The sequence below is a fragment of the Hipposideros armiger genome, unplaced genomic scaffold, assembly GCF_001890085.2.
Source record: "Hipposideros armiger isolate ML-2016 unplaced genomic scaffold, ASM189008v1 scaffold_239, whole genome shotgun sequence".
Taxonomy (NCBI): domain Eukaryota; kingdom Metazoa; phylum Chordata; class Mammalia; order Chiroptera; family Hipposideridae; genus Hipposideros; species Hipposideros armiger.
Genome location: NW_017731589.1, coordinates 925,718 through 941,282, shown reverse-complemented (window position 1 = coordinate 941,282; position 15,565 = coordinate 925,718). Strand labels below are relative to the sequence as shown.

Sequence of the window (15,565 nt, the reverse complement as noted above, 5' to 3'; positions counted from 1 at the left end):
AAAAAAAAAAATCAAAAATGAAGAGGAATTAAAAGGGCAGCATAAGACATCTTTGTGGTGATGGAACAGCTTTGTGATTTGATTGTTGTTTTGGTTACACAAAATCTACACATGTAGTAACACTGAATAGAACACACACAAATGAGTGCATGTAAACCTGGTGAAATCTGAATGAGTCCTGTGGGTTGTACCAATTTCAAGTTCTTGATTTTGACACTGTACTGTACTGTATGTAAGATGTTACCATCCGGAGAATGGCACACAGGACCTCTCTGTACTATTTTTGAAACTACTTGTTAATTTATAATTATTTCAGAATAATAAAAGAAATGAAATAGAGACAATTTTCAGATAAATTCATTGTAAATTTGTTGCCAGGAGACTACAAAAAAATGTTGAAGGAAATTCTTCAACAGAAGGGAACTAGTATAGCCTAGCTCCCCCGTCTGTGAGGGCTGCACAGGGTGACTTTTTTCCAAAGAGGACAATATGGAAAGGGGGAGGAAAAGAGTAACTTTCCAGTGGAGAAGCCTGTCACAAACACTCCCTGAACCAGGTGATCAAGGTCAACATTGAAAATGGTAAGTCATGCCGATAATATGTTCCCTTGAGATGATGTGATGAGAATGGCATTTGACTGCCACGGTCTTCTTCCCAAAGACCCATACTCCTAGACTAAACCTAGAACATCAGACAAATCCCAGTTGAGAGACAATCTATAAAACACCCGACCAGCACTCCTCAAAACTGTCAAGGTCATCAAAAGCAAGAAAACACTGAGAAACTATGACATCCAAGAGGAGCCTGTGCCTGATGACTAACGGTAATGTGGTATTCTGGATGGGAGCCTGGAACAGAAAAAAAGGACAGGGAAAAACTAAGAATATCTGAATAATGTATTCAACAGTAATGTATTCAATAACTTTATTCAATAATCATGTATCAATATCAGGCAATTCATTCTAACAAATGGACCACACTAATGTAAGATATTAATAAAGGGGGAGGCGGTGTAGGATGTTTGGGGACTCTCTATACTGTCTCCACCATTTTTCTGTACATCTCTAACCATTTCTAAAAAATAAAGTTTATTTTACAAAGTAAAAGACTTAAGAGATATAGAAACCAGTGGCACTATATGGATTTTATCTGGATTCTGATTTGAGCAAACTTGTTAAAATTAAGAAGCATTAAGAGACATTCGAATAGTCTGGATATTTGGTTTTGTTTGGGTGTAAAAATGGCATGTTATATTTTTTAAAAAGAATCATCTTTCAGAGAAAATACTGAAGTGTTTATGAATGAAATGGTATGATAGCTAGTATTTGCTTCAGAATAACCCATGGGTGGGTGGGGGCAGTGGGTAAGCTATAGATGAAACAGGATAGTCCATGACTCGGTAAATATTGAAGCAGGTGATGGGCCTGTGGCTCAATGTACTAATCTCTTAACTTTTATACATGCTTGACATTTTCAAAACAAAAGCTGCAGAAAAATTGGTAAGGTCTTCCTTAAGTGTTTTGGATGCTACATCTTGCTATTTGTTAAGGGATACTTACTATATCATGAGCTAATATCGAGGTCTCATTACATTGAGCCATCATTAACACTAGTGGATGCGAATCCATATTTTAAATGCTCCTCTTGTTAATTCTTAGTTTTTGTAAAAATTTTTGTCACATGATTAGATTATCATGCTTACCTTTAATGTAGTTGACAAAGAGCTCATTCAAGGAGGAGGTGATGGCTCTCCCATTTTTCTTAGTGCGAGTTCATATTGTTTTTATTCTCATCATTATGTCTTGTCTTCTTTGGAGGATCTTCTAAGACCAATGACCATTTTGTTCAATTTAGTTGAATAGAACTTAGGTAGTATATTCTGTAATTCCTCAGAACCAGACGCATGAAAAGCAATACATTATAATATTCTGAGCACTAAACAGTGAAGGCACTGCTGCCAACCCCTCCCTGATGTGGAAGTCCCACCCCAGATTCCTCTCAGACCAGTCATAACATGCCACCATCTGTCTGTCATACAGGCTATGAGGGTGCCATGGTCAGTCCATACATTACATATTAGCAAAGCTCAATAATTTATTTCTTAAATAAAAATGTCTCAAAAACAGAAGTTTTATTTATTTTTTCTTCTGCACACCAATGAAAGAAATCCCAACACTGTGACAACCCTTTCACACAGGATGAGGAACCTACAGCAACTATGTCCCTCAATGGTAATTACATCCTCCAGTGGCTTATGAACACTGTGACTAAATGCCACATCTAAGGCACATCTGAAGAACATATTATTCCAAGCCTTCCTGGCACAAGCCATCACTTGTTTTATTGTAAGGAATTGGCGGCTTGAGTCTTCCTGAGCACCCCCCATGTGCTGTCGTCACACAGGCTTTGCACAGGAGCTCTGCTCCAGCCATGCGACCCTCAGAAGACTTGCTCTCCTGGGCACGGCAGCCCCTCTGCTGGTGGAAGCTCCTATCAGGTACAGTCTGGCTTGGGGGCTTGGGAAGAAGGCCAATTTCATCCATGCTCAGCAGAAACTAGATTTGAACTTTTAATGAAAATTTATTGATGATTTTATAATTGCTATGTTCGTTTTCTAGGGCTGCTGTAACAAAGTACCACAGACTGGTGGCTTAAAATAACGTCAATTGATTCTGGAGACCAGAAGTCCAAAATCAAGGTGTCAGCAAGGCCATGCTCCCTGGGAAGTCTCTAGGGGAGGACCCTCCTTGCCCGCTCCAGCTTCTGTGAGCACCAGGCATTCCTTGGCCTGTGGCAGCATCACTCCGATCTCTACCTCTCTCACCACAAGGCTGTCTTCCCTCTGTGTCTGTGTGCCTATGTCTCTTCTCTTTTGAGGACACCAGTCACATTGGATTAGGGATTGGACCTCTGCAACAACCCCATGCCCAAATAAGATCACATTCTGAGAGGGTAAACTTCAACATATCTTTTTTTTTTTGCGGGTGGGGAGGGGCACATTCAACCCCTAATAGTTGAGACCAATTTACAACTACTGAATAGGCCCAGCCCTGTCCTCAGAGCTCTTTCTGAGTCAACTTCCTCGGTCATGGCGTGGCCTCCCTCCATGGTCGTAAGGCTGGCTTACCTCACTTTCCTTCTTCTTGGAACCCTCCATGCAACTCCATACCTCAGGGTTTGGGCCACATGGATCCCTGGCTTCAGAGAGAAGAGGGTTTTCTTTCATCCCAGTGTTAAGTCTGGGATTTGCCTTCCCCAGGATGGCCTCATACTAGGATGCTGAGGAAACCATGACTGCATCCACAAGAGGAGGATCTGTCCCCTTGACTCCAACAAGATGACCACACAATGGAACGACCTTGGTATGTATCCCCAAACCTGCAGTGTTTGATTTGAACAATACCCTATGTGAGACGTAACAGATCAGTGTGGTTCGGCTAACCCAAGATTAAGATGAGTCTAGTTCTTTTCCAGTCATCCTTTTACAAATATTTTAAAAACTAAACACTTTCATGTCTACTTTCATTTAGGGTCACTCTTTCACATGTAAAAGAGGTCAAATAATTTCACAAATGTCCTTTCAGTCAAAAAACAAGCATTCTTTCTCAATGGTGGGGGAAAGAAAAGTTTTGTATATTACCCCCAGGGGAATAAAAAAATATATATGTTGGAGCTAGAAATCAGAAGTCATCGGACTTGTTAATGCTCACAGAAAGTTAAGAATGATCCCATGAGAGTGGACAGGTCAAGTTTCAAGTAAGTGCCATTAACTGCCTTACCCCCAGTGCCGGTGGTTTAGGCCAGCGGAAGCTTCCATGGCCCATCTGTAGGTTTAGCATGAGCTCCTCACTCAAGAGATGATGATAATTAGCTGAACCAATCATGTCCTTTCTCTGGAATTTAAATGGAGAAGGAGTTCTTGGTTCCCAGGGAAACAGAAGGCAGTGGAAGAAAACACAGAGGGAAGTTAGCATGCAGAGTTCACAAGACAGAGCAGCCTTGAATAGGAAGAAATTGGCTGGTGGCAGAAGTTCCAGCGGCTTAAAAGGTTAACGAGTGATCTCATCAGCAGAACTACTTTGAATTTAGAAGCAAGTCCACTTCTCCCACCCATGTTCCTGTGCGGTCTGGCTGCAATTGGTTATGTCTATGTGAATTCATACCATCCATTCCAATTATTTTAGGTAATCTGAGTCATTTCTTAAACCAGACAAATTCTCCCCACTCTGGAATAAAGGGATCTTCAAAACTCCTGGGTCTGACTAACGTTAAAGGGCTTTAAGACAATTGGAACATTTCTTGAATGAACTTGTCCTTTACAACTGCACTTCTCGGTCTGGACTCCTAACATTCCCAAGGCTAAGGCAGTGTTTTCAAACTTTTTGAGGCAACCTCAATAAGAAACAGATTTTACAATGGAACTCAGTATACAATACATATATAGCACATCTATATATATATATATCCACACAACAAAAATGTCATGAAACCCTACTTACAGTAGGCAACATACTATTTTTCCATTCTGTTCTATTAAAAAAAAAAAAAGGTATCACCCACTAAGCTGATTTCACAACCCACCAGGGAGCCTAGTACTATCAGTTCAAAATACTGTTGTGGTTGGGGACATCCAAACCCACAGGATAAAAATGATACATTTCCCTGGAGAGTCATTTTTAGACCTGAAGTTTTTAAATATTTCAACTAATGATAGAGTAGAATGCAAAAATCCATTAAGATAAAACACAAAGTTTCAAAGACATTTCTCACAGCTGGTTGCCTGGGGCTTCCATCGGTAGACACCCCCACACACACACACACACACACGTATCCCCCACACCCCACCAGGAAAAGAATGTTCACACCCCCTCCCAGGAGTATGTGGGCGGGGCAGTGAAAGGAATCTGCCCTAACGCCAGTGTTCTGACACATTTATGGGACAGTCACCTCTAAATCTTCATACCCAGGAATCCAATCTTGCGGCTTAGCTTCCAGGGGGTTTCCTCTCTGTATTCACTGGGAAAGGCGAAAAGCCATGCGTGACCATCAAGTTGTCCCACTCAACAGGTCAACACTGTCCAACAGCCGGAGGACAACAGGGGACATTCGGGGGTGTAACGGGGTATCTTGCTTTTTTAGCAATCAACCAAGGGCAAGGACATCGACCATGATGGAAGTCTCCCTTAGCTGGAAATCTCCCAATGGTCCCCACTTCCCAGGCCTGGCTTTCCCCTTCCTTTTCCATGACCGAGGCCTCCCGGGCTGCCATCCCTGCACTCAACATTGGTGACACGCCAACGGCTCCTCACCAGCACCAGGAAAAAGGGGTCGCCTTTTGTGGAAAATACAGCAGCGTCTGGAGAGGTCAGCCCACGCCCGAGAGCGAGCCGGCGGACTTAAATCCCCAACGGAATGACGGTTCTCAGGCAGCAGCTAGTGTTTTAAGTTTGTCTACTGAGGTGTGCCGTGTCGGCACATCGCAGGGTAGAGACCGGAACTAGGGAGACGCACAGATTTTGAATGAAATGCAAAATATTTTGAATTAACGCACTTCCCATTCTTCTCACGGTTCCTCACCTTGCATGACGTTTAGTCACCACCTACATCCTCAAACCCAGACTTACGCCAATATGTCAAAGGGGCTTTAAAAACATACACAGCCAACCCACGGGCAAGGAGGTAACAGCCACGCGCCTCCCGTCTCTCGCCTTTTAAGGGCTCGGTGGGAGCGCGTCCACCAACCGCTCGGCGTTTCGCCAATCACCGCGCCTCCCACAGCTTGCTCCGCCTCTCAACCTGCTCTAACCAATCACTGGGAAGCTAGCGTCGCTCCGCTCCTCCCGCCTGCCCCCCTCCCTGCGACTTCCGAAGCCTTCAAACCTCACTGGCGCACTACCGCGCGGTCGCAGCCTGATTTTATTTTTAGCCCCCGGGCGAGCGGCCCCGCCTTCAGACTCCGCCTCCTCGCCACGCCCAATGGGAAACGGAGTTTCCGTCGCATCATCGCGCGGGCGGGCGAAAGTTGTCCAATAAACGCTCGAGGAGAATTGGCGTAATTAAAAAGCGGCGGAAGACGGAGGGAGGGTCATGACGCAGCGAGTTTCAGGCGTGACATTTCCGGGGGTATCTCGGCGTCCCCTCTTTTTCCCTTTAAAGTAAAACGCCGCCCGACGCACCCCTGTGCGTTTCTGGGGCGGGGGCGGCCGCCGTGGTTGGGGCGGGGGCGCTGACGCGGGTCTCTGGGGTCCCAGAGGCGGCGGCGGCGGGCGGTCACGTGGGCGTGTTTGGGGGCGGGTCCACTCGGCGGTTCCGGGCGGTTGGGCGCGCGAGCTTGGAGTCGAGGCAGCCGCGCCCGCCCGCGCCCGCCCGCCCCGCCCCGCCCCTGGATGCCGCTCTGCCCCGGCGCGGCCGCCGCCGATCGCAGCACAGGAGCCGCCGCCGCCGTAGTTGATGTGGTTGGCCCGGGCCTGAGAAGGCCGCCAAGATGCCGCAGTCCAAGTCCCGAAAGATCGCGATCTTGGGCTACCGGTCCGTGGGTGAGTAGCGGACGCCGCGCGGCCTCCTTGCGCCGGAGCCCGGCCTCGCCTGGGCGCCGGGACGCAGCGGACCCGGCCAAGTTTGGGGCTGGTGCGGCCATGTGGCGGCCGCGCGTTTCGTAACCAGCCGCCCGCCGCCGCCACCTCCATTTTGAGCGGAGACGGCAGCGAGGCCGGGCCCCGCGGGGCGGCGGCAGCAGGGGGCGGCCCGGACGCGGGGAGGACGTGTCTGGGGAGGCCGCGGACGCATGGGGAGTCGCAGGTTCGTTCGGGCCCGGGGTGGCGCTGGCGGGGTCCGCCGCCCTGCCGGAACCGCCGCAGGGCACCCCCAGGGGGAGAAATCGCACCTGTCTCTCCGCCTTTTCGCGGCTTGCTGTCGTGATCGCTGCTAGCAGCCTTTCCGCCCCAAATTAAATAAGTCCGTGGGATTTTAACAAAGGAAACATCACCTCGGGTGTTTTCTATCTGTGAAGTTAAACATTTTAAAGAAAGCCAGGGGCCTAAAGAACGTTTGGCTACTGAGAGCAAGTTTCCTACCGAAGAAACCCTAAAAGATCCCTTTTCGGTAGCCCCCAGATGCTGCCGGCGACCGAAGTAGGAAGGCAGGGAAAAATAAATTTCTGATCTCTCGGTGTCCTATTTTTTTTTTTTTTCGGGAGGAAATAAGGTCAAGTACTTGTAACCAGGCTGTTGAAGTCATTCAAAAGTTTGTTGTGGTTCCCCCCCACCCAAAAAAACAAAAGGTTTGACATATATTTAAAACTGTTCCCGGCAGTCGCCTTTTTACCGAACTGAGGTGCCCTGTGCTTGGGGTGCTGGGTGGACCGCGTGCCAAAAAAAAGAGTAAGAGAACAGAACCGTTGAACTTAACCATGCTTCAGGGTGAGGCTTTATTGTCTGACAACCAGAAGCCTGGGGAAATTACGTTTATCTTTTCAAGTTGTTCTTAAGAAGTAGCTGTCCAACGAATATGTGCACTTGAGTGTAGTGGGGGGAAGGGAATGACAGCGAGGGTTTGGAGTCTAGGGCGATTGCAAGGGGTGGTAACGATACCTGCCGAAGGAAAGCTTGTAACTGCCCACAGCTCATTGGATGAACTCCCCGACTGCACTTTCTGTTCTCTTCCTCCCCCCATTTTCCACCGTGGGTTCCAGGGTCTGTGCTCTTTGACCAAGATCAGCCACAGCATGCTTACTCATTTTATCATCTCTCTCCGACAAAGTGCTGTGGGATGGGGAGATCCATCCCACAGCACTTGGACGGAGAGATAGGGGGTCCCAAGAGTCGTAGGGATGACTCTCGTATGGTGCAGTGCCAAATCATAGGGATATTGGGGGGGAAGAATAGGTGACAGCCTTAATAGCGGCAGCCATAAAGGAGTCAGGCATCAAAGTGAGGCTTTTACAGTCACGAACAGTCCACTCCCGAAATGGCCATATGGAACCCTGCATTCGTCCATTATTGGCAGTCTGAATCACCCAGCCCTTGCTTCTGTGTTCTCTTTATTTCCTCCTCTGCATTTTGAGGAGTGGGATTTTGACATGCCCTGGCTCCAGCTAATCAGATATATAGGGCCCCCTAATTGAAGATAGCAGTCTCTGAATAATCAAGTTACAGGTACCTGGGCTACCAGACTTCAACTGAGAATGTCCCAAAGATCCTGACTTATTTACCCCTTGAAATTCTTGAGGTGGTGATTCTGGTCTTCAGTAAGCAAGTCTAGTGTTTTATCACTCTTTTGCTCAATTGAAATCCTTCTGTTTTCCTTCTCATCATTCCTTTCCTAAAGACCCAGAAGTGACAGGTCATCCGTTAGCCTTCTCTTCACAAACATTTATTTTAAACTGCTGTTTATTTGAACAAACAGGTTGTTAAATACTGTGCTAAATTAGTGTCCAATGGGACACAGAGTAAGTCCTAGTCCCTATTTTCTATGCCCTCAATATGTCCTGTTACTATATCCTACTCCATTTTCTCCAGATTTATTTTCAAGATCATTAAAAGGTATTTTGGAAAGATTAAATTACTCCCAGTCTTTGCATTTGATTTTAAAGTTGTTTACCTTTGTTAGGAGTCAGGATACTTAGGAGTTTGCGGGGTCTTTTGTTTTGCCAGCATCAAAAAAGTAATTCCCTGATTCCATGCAGTAGCCACTCTTCAGAGAATGATTCAGTGTTCAGACGTCTAGGAGTTGATTGACATGTTTGCTTGCAAATAAATGGTGCTATACTAGAGGAATTTGGGTATATTTGTTCCTAGGTTGTGTTATTTTGTGATGCTAATTTTTGTGTCATTGACTGGGGGTAGAAGTGGTAGATAAAAGGCATAGCTAGAAACCATACCTTCCTTAGAAGGTCCTTTTTTTTTTAAAAGTTTACCTTCAGGTAAAACTACTAAATGCTATGATTGTTTTACTACTTGACTTTCAAATTTTGTATTTTTTTAAACACTGACGAAACTTCCAGTAAGGGAACTAAAATTCTCAGGTAATTTTTTTTCCTGAAGTACTTTTTCCTGTTGTTTACCATGTTAAGCCTTTAAGGACACGTCACCAAAACGCAAGCTGGCTTTCAGGGAGTGCTTTGTGTTAATTGTTATAGCTGCGGCCAAATGTACCAGCTCCCTTACATCCATTGTTTCTGATACAAACAAGTATTCCCAGGATAGGAGGTAACTAAACCTAATCAAGTTAAAGCTGTAGTGTGGGGTAACTATCTTCAAATAAAATCTGGAATCTCCTACAGAGGCTGTGATAATCTAGTTAACCACTCAGCATAATCAAAGGTCGTTCGCCATATATCAGCCTCTGAGGTTAACAGGAGAAATGGGATCACAGGAATGTGAAAGATCCTGAGAGAGAAAACGAAACCACTCTGTGGCTTGATAAAAAGCAATTCAGCAAAAGTAACTTAAATTTTTGCCTTGCCAAATGTTTTAGGTAGTAAGGAAGATGCATCCTTTGATTTGGGTACTTCATAGGGCAAGATGTCATTACATTTGTTATAAATAGACTATAATCCAATTGGATTCTGATTTACTGTCTATTTTTAAATTGTCCTTTTCCGATACATTAATTGAAAATATTTAAAGGTCAAACAGTGTTTGCCATGTGTAAAATCTATTAGTATGTGAAATTGTGTGTTCAGGTACTTAACATTTTGAAGTTGTGTACTTGTCGGTGGGGAAGAGTCCTGTAGTGACCACTTTGTGTTACAGCTTGAAATTAACCTTTTTTCAGTGTCATTCATTGTCCTGTGCAAGAGAATAATCAGCTTGCATTTGTGGTTATGACTTTCCGGTGCCAATTGTTATTTGAATGTCCATGTGGGTTATATCTGCCCATACTTACCTTCATTACCCCCCAAAGAAACTGCCGTTTAACAGTCATTCCCCATCCTCCCCTCATCTCAGCCCCTGGCATCTACTAATCTACTTTTGATTTTTATGAATTTACCTATTCTGGACATTTCATGTAAATGGAGTCTTCCATACATGGTCTTTTATGACTGGCATCTTTTGTTTGACAAATATTTTCAAGTTTCATCCATGCTGTAGCATATACTAGTAACTCATTCCTTGTTGTTGCCAAAGAATATTTCATTATCTGAATATACACATTTTATTTATACACTCATCAATTGATGGACATGTGAGTTGTTTCTACATTTTAACTGTTGTAAATAATGCTGTCATGAACATTCCTGTACAAAGTTCTGTGTAGACATGTTTTCACTTACCTTGGGTATATTTTAGGAGTGGAATTGCTGGGTCATATGGTAACTTTATGTTTAGCATTTTGAGGATCTGTCAAACTGTTTTCCAAAGCAGGTGTACCATTTTACATTCCCATCAACCATTGAAATTGGTTTCAATTTTTCCACATCCTCACCAACACTTGTAATTGTCTTTTTTATTCTAGCTATCATTATGGGTGCAAAGTAGTATCATACATGATATATAAGTAATTTCTATTCTGTGGGTTATCTTTTCACTTTTTTGATGGTGTCCTTTAAAGCAAAAGGTTTTAAATTTTGACAAAATCTAATTTAGTTTTTCTTTTGTCACTTGTGCTTTTCATATCTAAGAAACCATTGCCTAATCCAAAGCCATGTAGATTTACTACTGTGTTGTCTTCTAAATGTTTTATACTTTTAGCTCTTACATTTGGGCCCAAGATGTATTTATTCAGAATTAATTTTTGTATGTGGTAGGTGATAGGCACAAATTTATTCTTTTGCATGTGGATATCAAGTTGTCCCAGCACCATTTGTTACTACTATCCTTTCCTCATTGAGTTATCTTGACATCCTTGTCAAAAGCTAAGCAACCATAAATGTAACTGTTTATTTCTGGACTCTGTTCCTTTGATCTATGTCCATATCCCATTACCACTCCATTTTGATTACTGTAGTTTTGTAGTAAGTTTCAAAATAGGGAAGTGTGAGTCCTCTAACTTTATTCTTTTTCAAGATTGTTTTGGCTTTTCTGAGTCCCTTGCATTTCCATATGAATTAAAATTCCTAAAGGACTCATCATCAATTTCTGCAAAAAAGCAACTGGGATTTTGATAGGATGTTTTACAGTTTTGTAAGTATATTTAAAAGTCTGGTTCTAAAAATAGCTGAATTCTCCTATTCACTTCTGAATTCACTCCATTGCAATGTGACACACTAATGAAGTATATGAAGGAAATCCAGCTTTGTACAGGTATGTAGCTGGGAAAGGGGGGAGTATTTTAATAGTGTTCTCAGGTAGTGGTGGATATTCTTTAATAACTCCCCTAAACTGCCAGAGGTGGTGAGTTTCTTAGAGGTTAGTTGTAGTATGCAATCTGAAATCATATGGAAGAATTTTTCTGTTCTGTTACATTGACCTCTATTCGTTTGTTTTGCACTTTGAATGGATCTACCCATGCCCGATTTTGTAACATCATACATTGGTCATTTGGAAAATATTGGTTCACTATTATGTAGATCTTTCTACATTTGACATATTTCAACATAATATTTTTTGAATCACATTTTGTAATATCACCACCAGTCTCCTCAGAAAAATCTAGATAATGGGAAGCTGTTAAGCTTACAATGAGTGATGCAAGTTTTCCAAAGTCCTAATTTTTTTTTTGAGAGTTTGATTTGATTGTTAGCAAAGTGCTAGCAGTTATACTCGGAGTGACAGTCTCATTTCTTTCATTTCCAAGAAAATGTCTGCCAGATATCCACATTTGAAATAATGATCTTTTGTTGGTCATTCTTGCAAGTAAAAATGGCGTTCCATGATAAAAGTGGCTGTTTCAGATCACTTCTCAAACAATTGTACATGTGCTTTACTTTGAGACAACAATCACACTTCAGTGTGCATACATCCCATTTTGTCATGCAGAATAAATATTAAGACAGATTCTTAAGGGTCAAAATTTAGTAATAATAATTTTAATATTAATAATTTTACTGCTTCCTCAAGGACACTGTTAAGTGAAAGTGTTTTTTTGTCTTTTGTTTTGTAATGTGAGTACATGGTAATGAAGAATAAGTGACTTTCCACTACAGTTTGTAACCACTGTCTTGATTCCTGCTAAGGGTACCAAGCTACTAGCGGTTTCACCTGCCATCGCTTTTGCACCATTAGTACAAATATGAACATAGTGGAAAAGGCAGATAGTATTTTGGCATTTTTTTGAAAATAGCTTTGACCTCATGAGCCTCCTGGAACGGTCTCGAGGACCCCCAGAGTTTCACAGGCTACACTTTGAGCACCATTGAACTGAGGTGTACGAATCTTGCTAGACAGCTGCTCAGTGTTATGCAGACTTGAATCAAGAGTGGCTGCATCCTTGGGGCATCCCAGCTTCTGGTAGCCCCTCCCAGTTGGGAGCTGCAGCCTTTCTCTTGCTTTAATAAAACTGTCCTCTCTTGCTAAATAAATAAATAAATAAATAAGAGTGGTTGCATCCTAGATGCTGTTCAAGAGGATGTGGTGACCACAGTCTAAGAGGAGGCTTCCTGGAGAGGCCCTGCACCATGGAAAGAGACGGGAATGGGGAGGCAGGAAAAAAAGCGGGGGTGGTAGAACATACCGAGGCGGTAGTAGGAAGTGAAGTTGGAAAGGTAGCCAGGAGCTGGGTTTCCCAGGAACAGTAGGGAATCATGCCTTCTGAGCAGCAAGCAGTCGGTTCTAAAACCTGGGGAGAAAGGATAGCTCAGTGCCGGTTGACTTGACCTCTGATCGTGGTGCAATTCGGGGTGTGTTGTTTTTTTGACCTAATAAGGGCGAGGCTCCCAAAGAAGAAGAAAAATTGCCAAGGATGGCAGTGTACCAGGACCTATATACTACTGCTAACATGGCTTTCAAATACAGGTATCAGGATGCAGCCATCTCAACCTGTGATTATGAAGTCAAAAATGTGCATCACTTTCCTTAGTTTAGGGTCTGCAATAAGGAGTTAGTAACTTTAATATTGTTCATGAGTAGATTGCATTTCGTTATTTGAATAAATCAGAACTCAACTTGGACATGATTGTGTAAGTTAAAGCATTATGAAATCTTTAGTGATCACATTTGAGAGAACCTTTATTCTTGTGTGTTAAAGTACCAAATTAAGTCTTAACAGTTGCTACAGCACTCACTGTGTTAGACTGATAACTGTCAGAATGCAAACTGCTGGGTACCTTTAGCATGAATTGTGTGATTTAGAAGTATAACTTCTTAATATCTCAAAAAGTACTTCAATGTTCTTAAATGTATATTGGGCTTCTGATTAAAAAAGGGTTTTATGTAGGACATCTGAATTTGAACTCTAAATTGGTATAAGTTTAGAACAGAGGTGCTAGAAACCTTGTGTTGCTCTCTGTGGACGAGTGGAAGTAGGGTGATTTAAGGATCCTCGTAAAATTAACTCCTGCGTGTCCTTGGTTGGCTGGTGGTGGAACTGTAATATAATTGAGTTCCCCCTTACCTCCTGTCCCCCCTCCTCCATTTATCTTGTTGTGCTTACTGGCTTGCAGAAAGACTCCTGGGGGAACTTTTGAAACAGAAATTGGTATTTTAACAAGATCTGTGATCCTGCTTTTTGCAAGATTAAAAGTTGGATGTTAACTCCGTGATAGCATGGTAAATAATTTGTGAACATGGAGACAAAGATACTGGCTTTTGCAGTTAATATAGTTCTATGAAATGGAAATGCTTTTTTAAGACTTGTATGTCTTAGATGTAAATACATCTGGCTGACACTTTGCTTTTTTCCAAATCTAAATCACTTTTGGAATTAAAAAAAATTTTTTTTCTTGTGAGTTTGATGATTATGAATAAGCAAGCATGAGCCCCATCAGTACAAGGACACCGAAAAGATCGTTTTTGGACCCGTGGAGGTGAGGCCCAGTCTCTCAGCTAGGTTGATCTTACCTCAGTACTCCTTACCAAGCATCAACACTTCTGCATGAGCAGCGATGAATCATTTGAAAGTTAATTCAAATGTAGAAACAAACGAAAAAGTGTTTGTCATGCCTGTTGAAGAGAGAAATTGGCATTTAAAAACAGTCAATCAGACTTTAATTTCCAGTCAGGCACATAAGTACCTTCAAAGTCATGTCTATATAAAAATGTCCAAAACTGTAAGAGAACTTTTATGAGTTTGAGACAGATTATATCTGGAAGCAGGATCTCAACAGACTGAGAAAATACTTCCCATTTGGAGTTTATTTTAAAGAAAATGCTTTAAAATATAGATCCCTTTTATTCTTGTTCATGACTTACATGAGCAACTGAATAAAAACATAAATGGCAAGATTCAACCATGGTGGCCACCATCAAAATAGAGGAGGGTTCAGAATGACCTTGGCAACTGGACAACACACCAAGGTAAAATATGACACTCCGTGGCATGAGTGGGAGTGGAACACACTATGGAATTTCCGCTCTGTGTGCTAGGAAGTCACTAGATGTGGGCTGGTGAATTTCTGCCCCCACTTGTATGGCCTTGAGTACACCAGGGGACAGGAGTGCCTGGCACTGAGACGAGAGCATCACTGAGGTGGCTACTGAAGGAAAGGAGGTCCGCCAAAGGCAAGCTGCAAATGTAAAAAGTCTTATGTTTACATTTCAGAAAAACTGTGGGCGTGCACAGGTTGAGAGGCCTGGATGAATTTTCTGGGCATTTTCTTTGGCCTTGTTCTCACTGTGAACTCTGAACCACTGGGAGAGCGTTCCCTCCAGTCTGGGTGTCACATGTTGGGGAGCATGGCCATCTTAGAGTAGTGGCTCTTAACTTGGAGTTCGTGAGCTTTCCCTGAGATCGTGTGTATATTTTCAGTGGGGGAACAGTCCAGGGCTTTTATCATCCATCTATCCAGAGGATTTCAGTGCCCCCAAAAGATTGAATTGCCAAAATGACTGGTTAGGAGGACAGCGTGTGGCTTGTGTCACATGTTCAAATAGATGTACATTAAATGCTTGAATAAGCAAGTCCCTGCTGGGTACCAGGCACTGTGTACTTAGTCGCAAAGGCTATTGCAGGCCTGATCCCTGCCCTCAGGGAGGTGCAGTCTCGGGAGGGAGCCACGCTGAACAGTTACCACCACTGCTACTAATAATGGCTGGTGTTTTTAAAGCACTTACTGGTGGGGCACCCTTGAACTCTCTGAGGTAGGTACTATTAATGTTCCTATTGCAGATAAGGAAACCCAGCTACAGAAAGTTTAAATGATTTGCCCAAGGTCAGTTATTCAGTGGCTGAGCCCGGATTTGAACTTAAGCAGTGGCTCCAGAGCCAGCACTCTTAACCAGCTGCTACACAAATTATAATTTAAATACAGTTGGGATAAATGCTTTGAGAGAAATTATCCAAGGGCCGGGGTGGGAGAATTGTCCCTAGAGAACTGTCATTAGAGCTGGAGCTGGCCAGGCAGTGGGGTGGGGCCTTCCAGTAGAAAGGACTGTGCGCTGGGCTCCGGAGGCGTGAGAAGGAGCTTGGCATTGGGAGGAGTGAAGAGGAGGCAGTGCCTGGACGGTGAATGACGGGGAGGAGACGAAGC

General features: G+C 43.3%; 1 protein-coding gene and 1 long non-coding RNA gene across 3 annotated transcripts in view; one reads left to right on the top strand and one right to left on the bottom strand.

Moving 5' to 3' along the window:
* Positions 1-1,719: 1,719 nt before the first annotated feature.
* Positions 1,720-4,687, bottom strand: LOC109389642 (uncharacterized). The gene is made up of 3 exons (XR_002125427.1): positions 3,780-4,687; positions 3,128-3,378; positions 1,720-1,823 (listed from the first exon to the last, which is right to left on the bottom strand). It is a non-coding gene; the product is annotated as an uncharacterized LOC109389642 (long non-coding RNA).
* A 1,572-nt stretch (positions 4,688-6,259) lies between these two features.
* Positions 6,260-15,565, top strand: part of RHEB (Ras homolog, mTORC1 binding) — a 32,275-nt gene continuing 22,969 nt past the window's right edge. For both annotated transcript variants that reach the window (XR_002125436.1, XM_019655446.1), the window contains exon 1: positions 6,260-6,536. Coding sequence is in view for 1 of the 2 variants with exons in the window: in XM_019655446.1 (XP_019510991.1) it covers positions 6,485-6,536 (52 nt within the window). In the remaining variant the exon portion in view is untranslated. The remainder of the gene's footprint in view (positions 6,537-15,565) is intronic.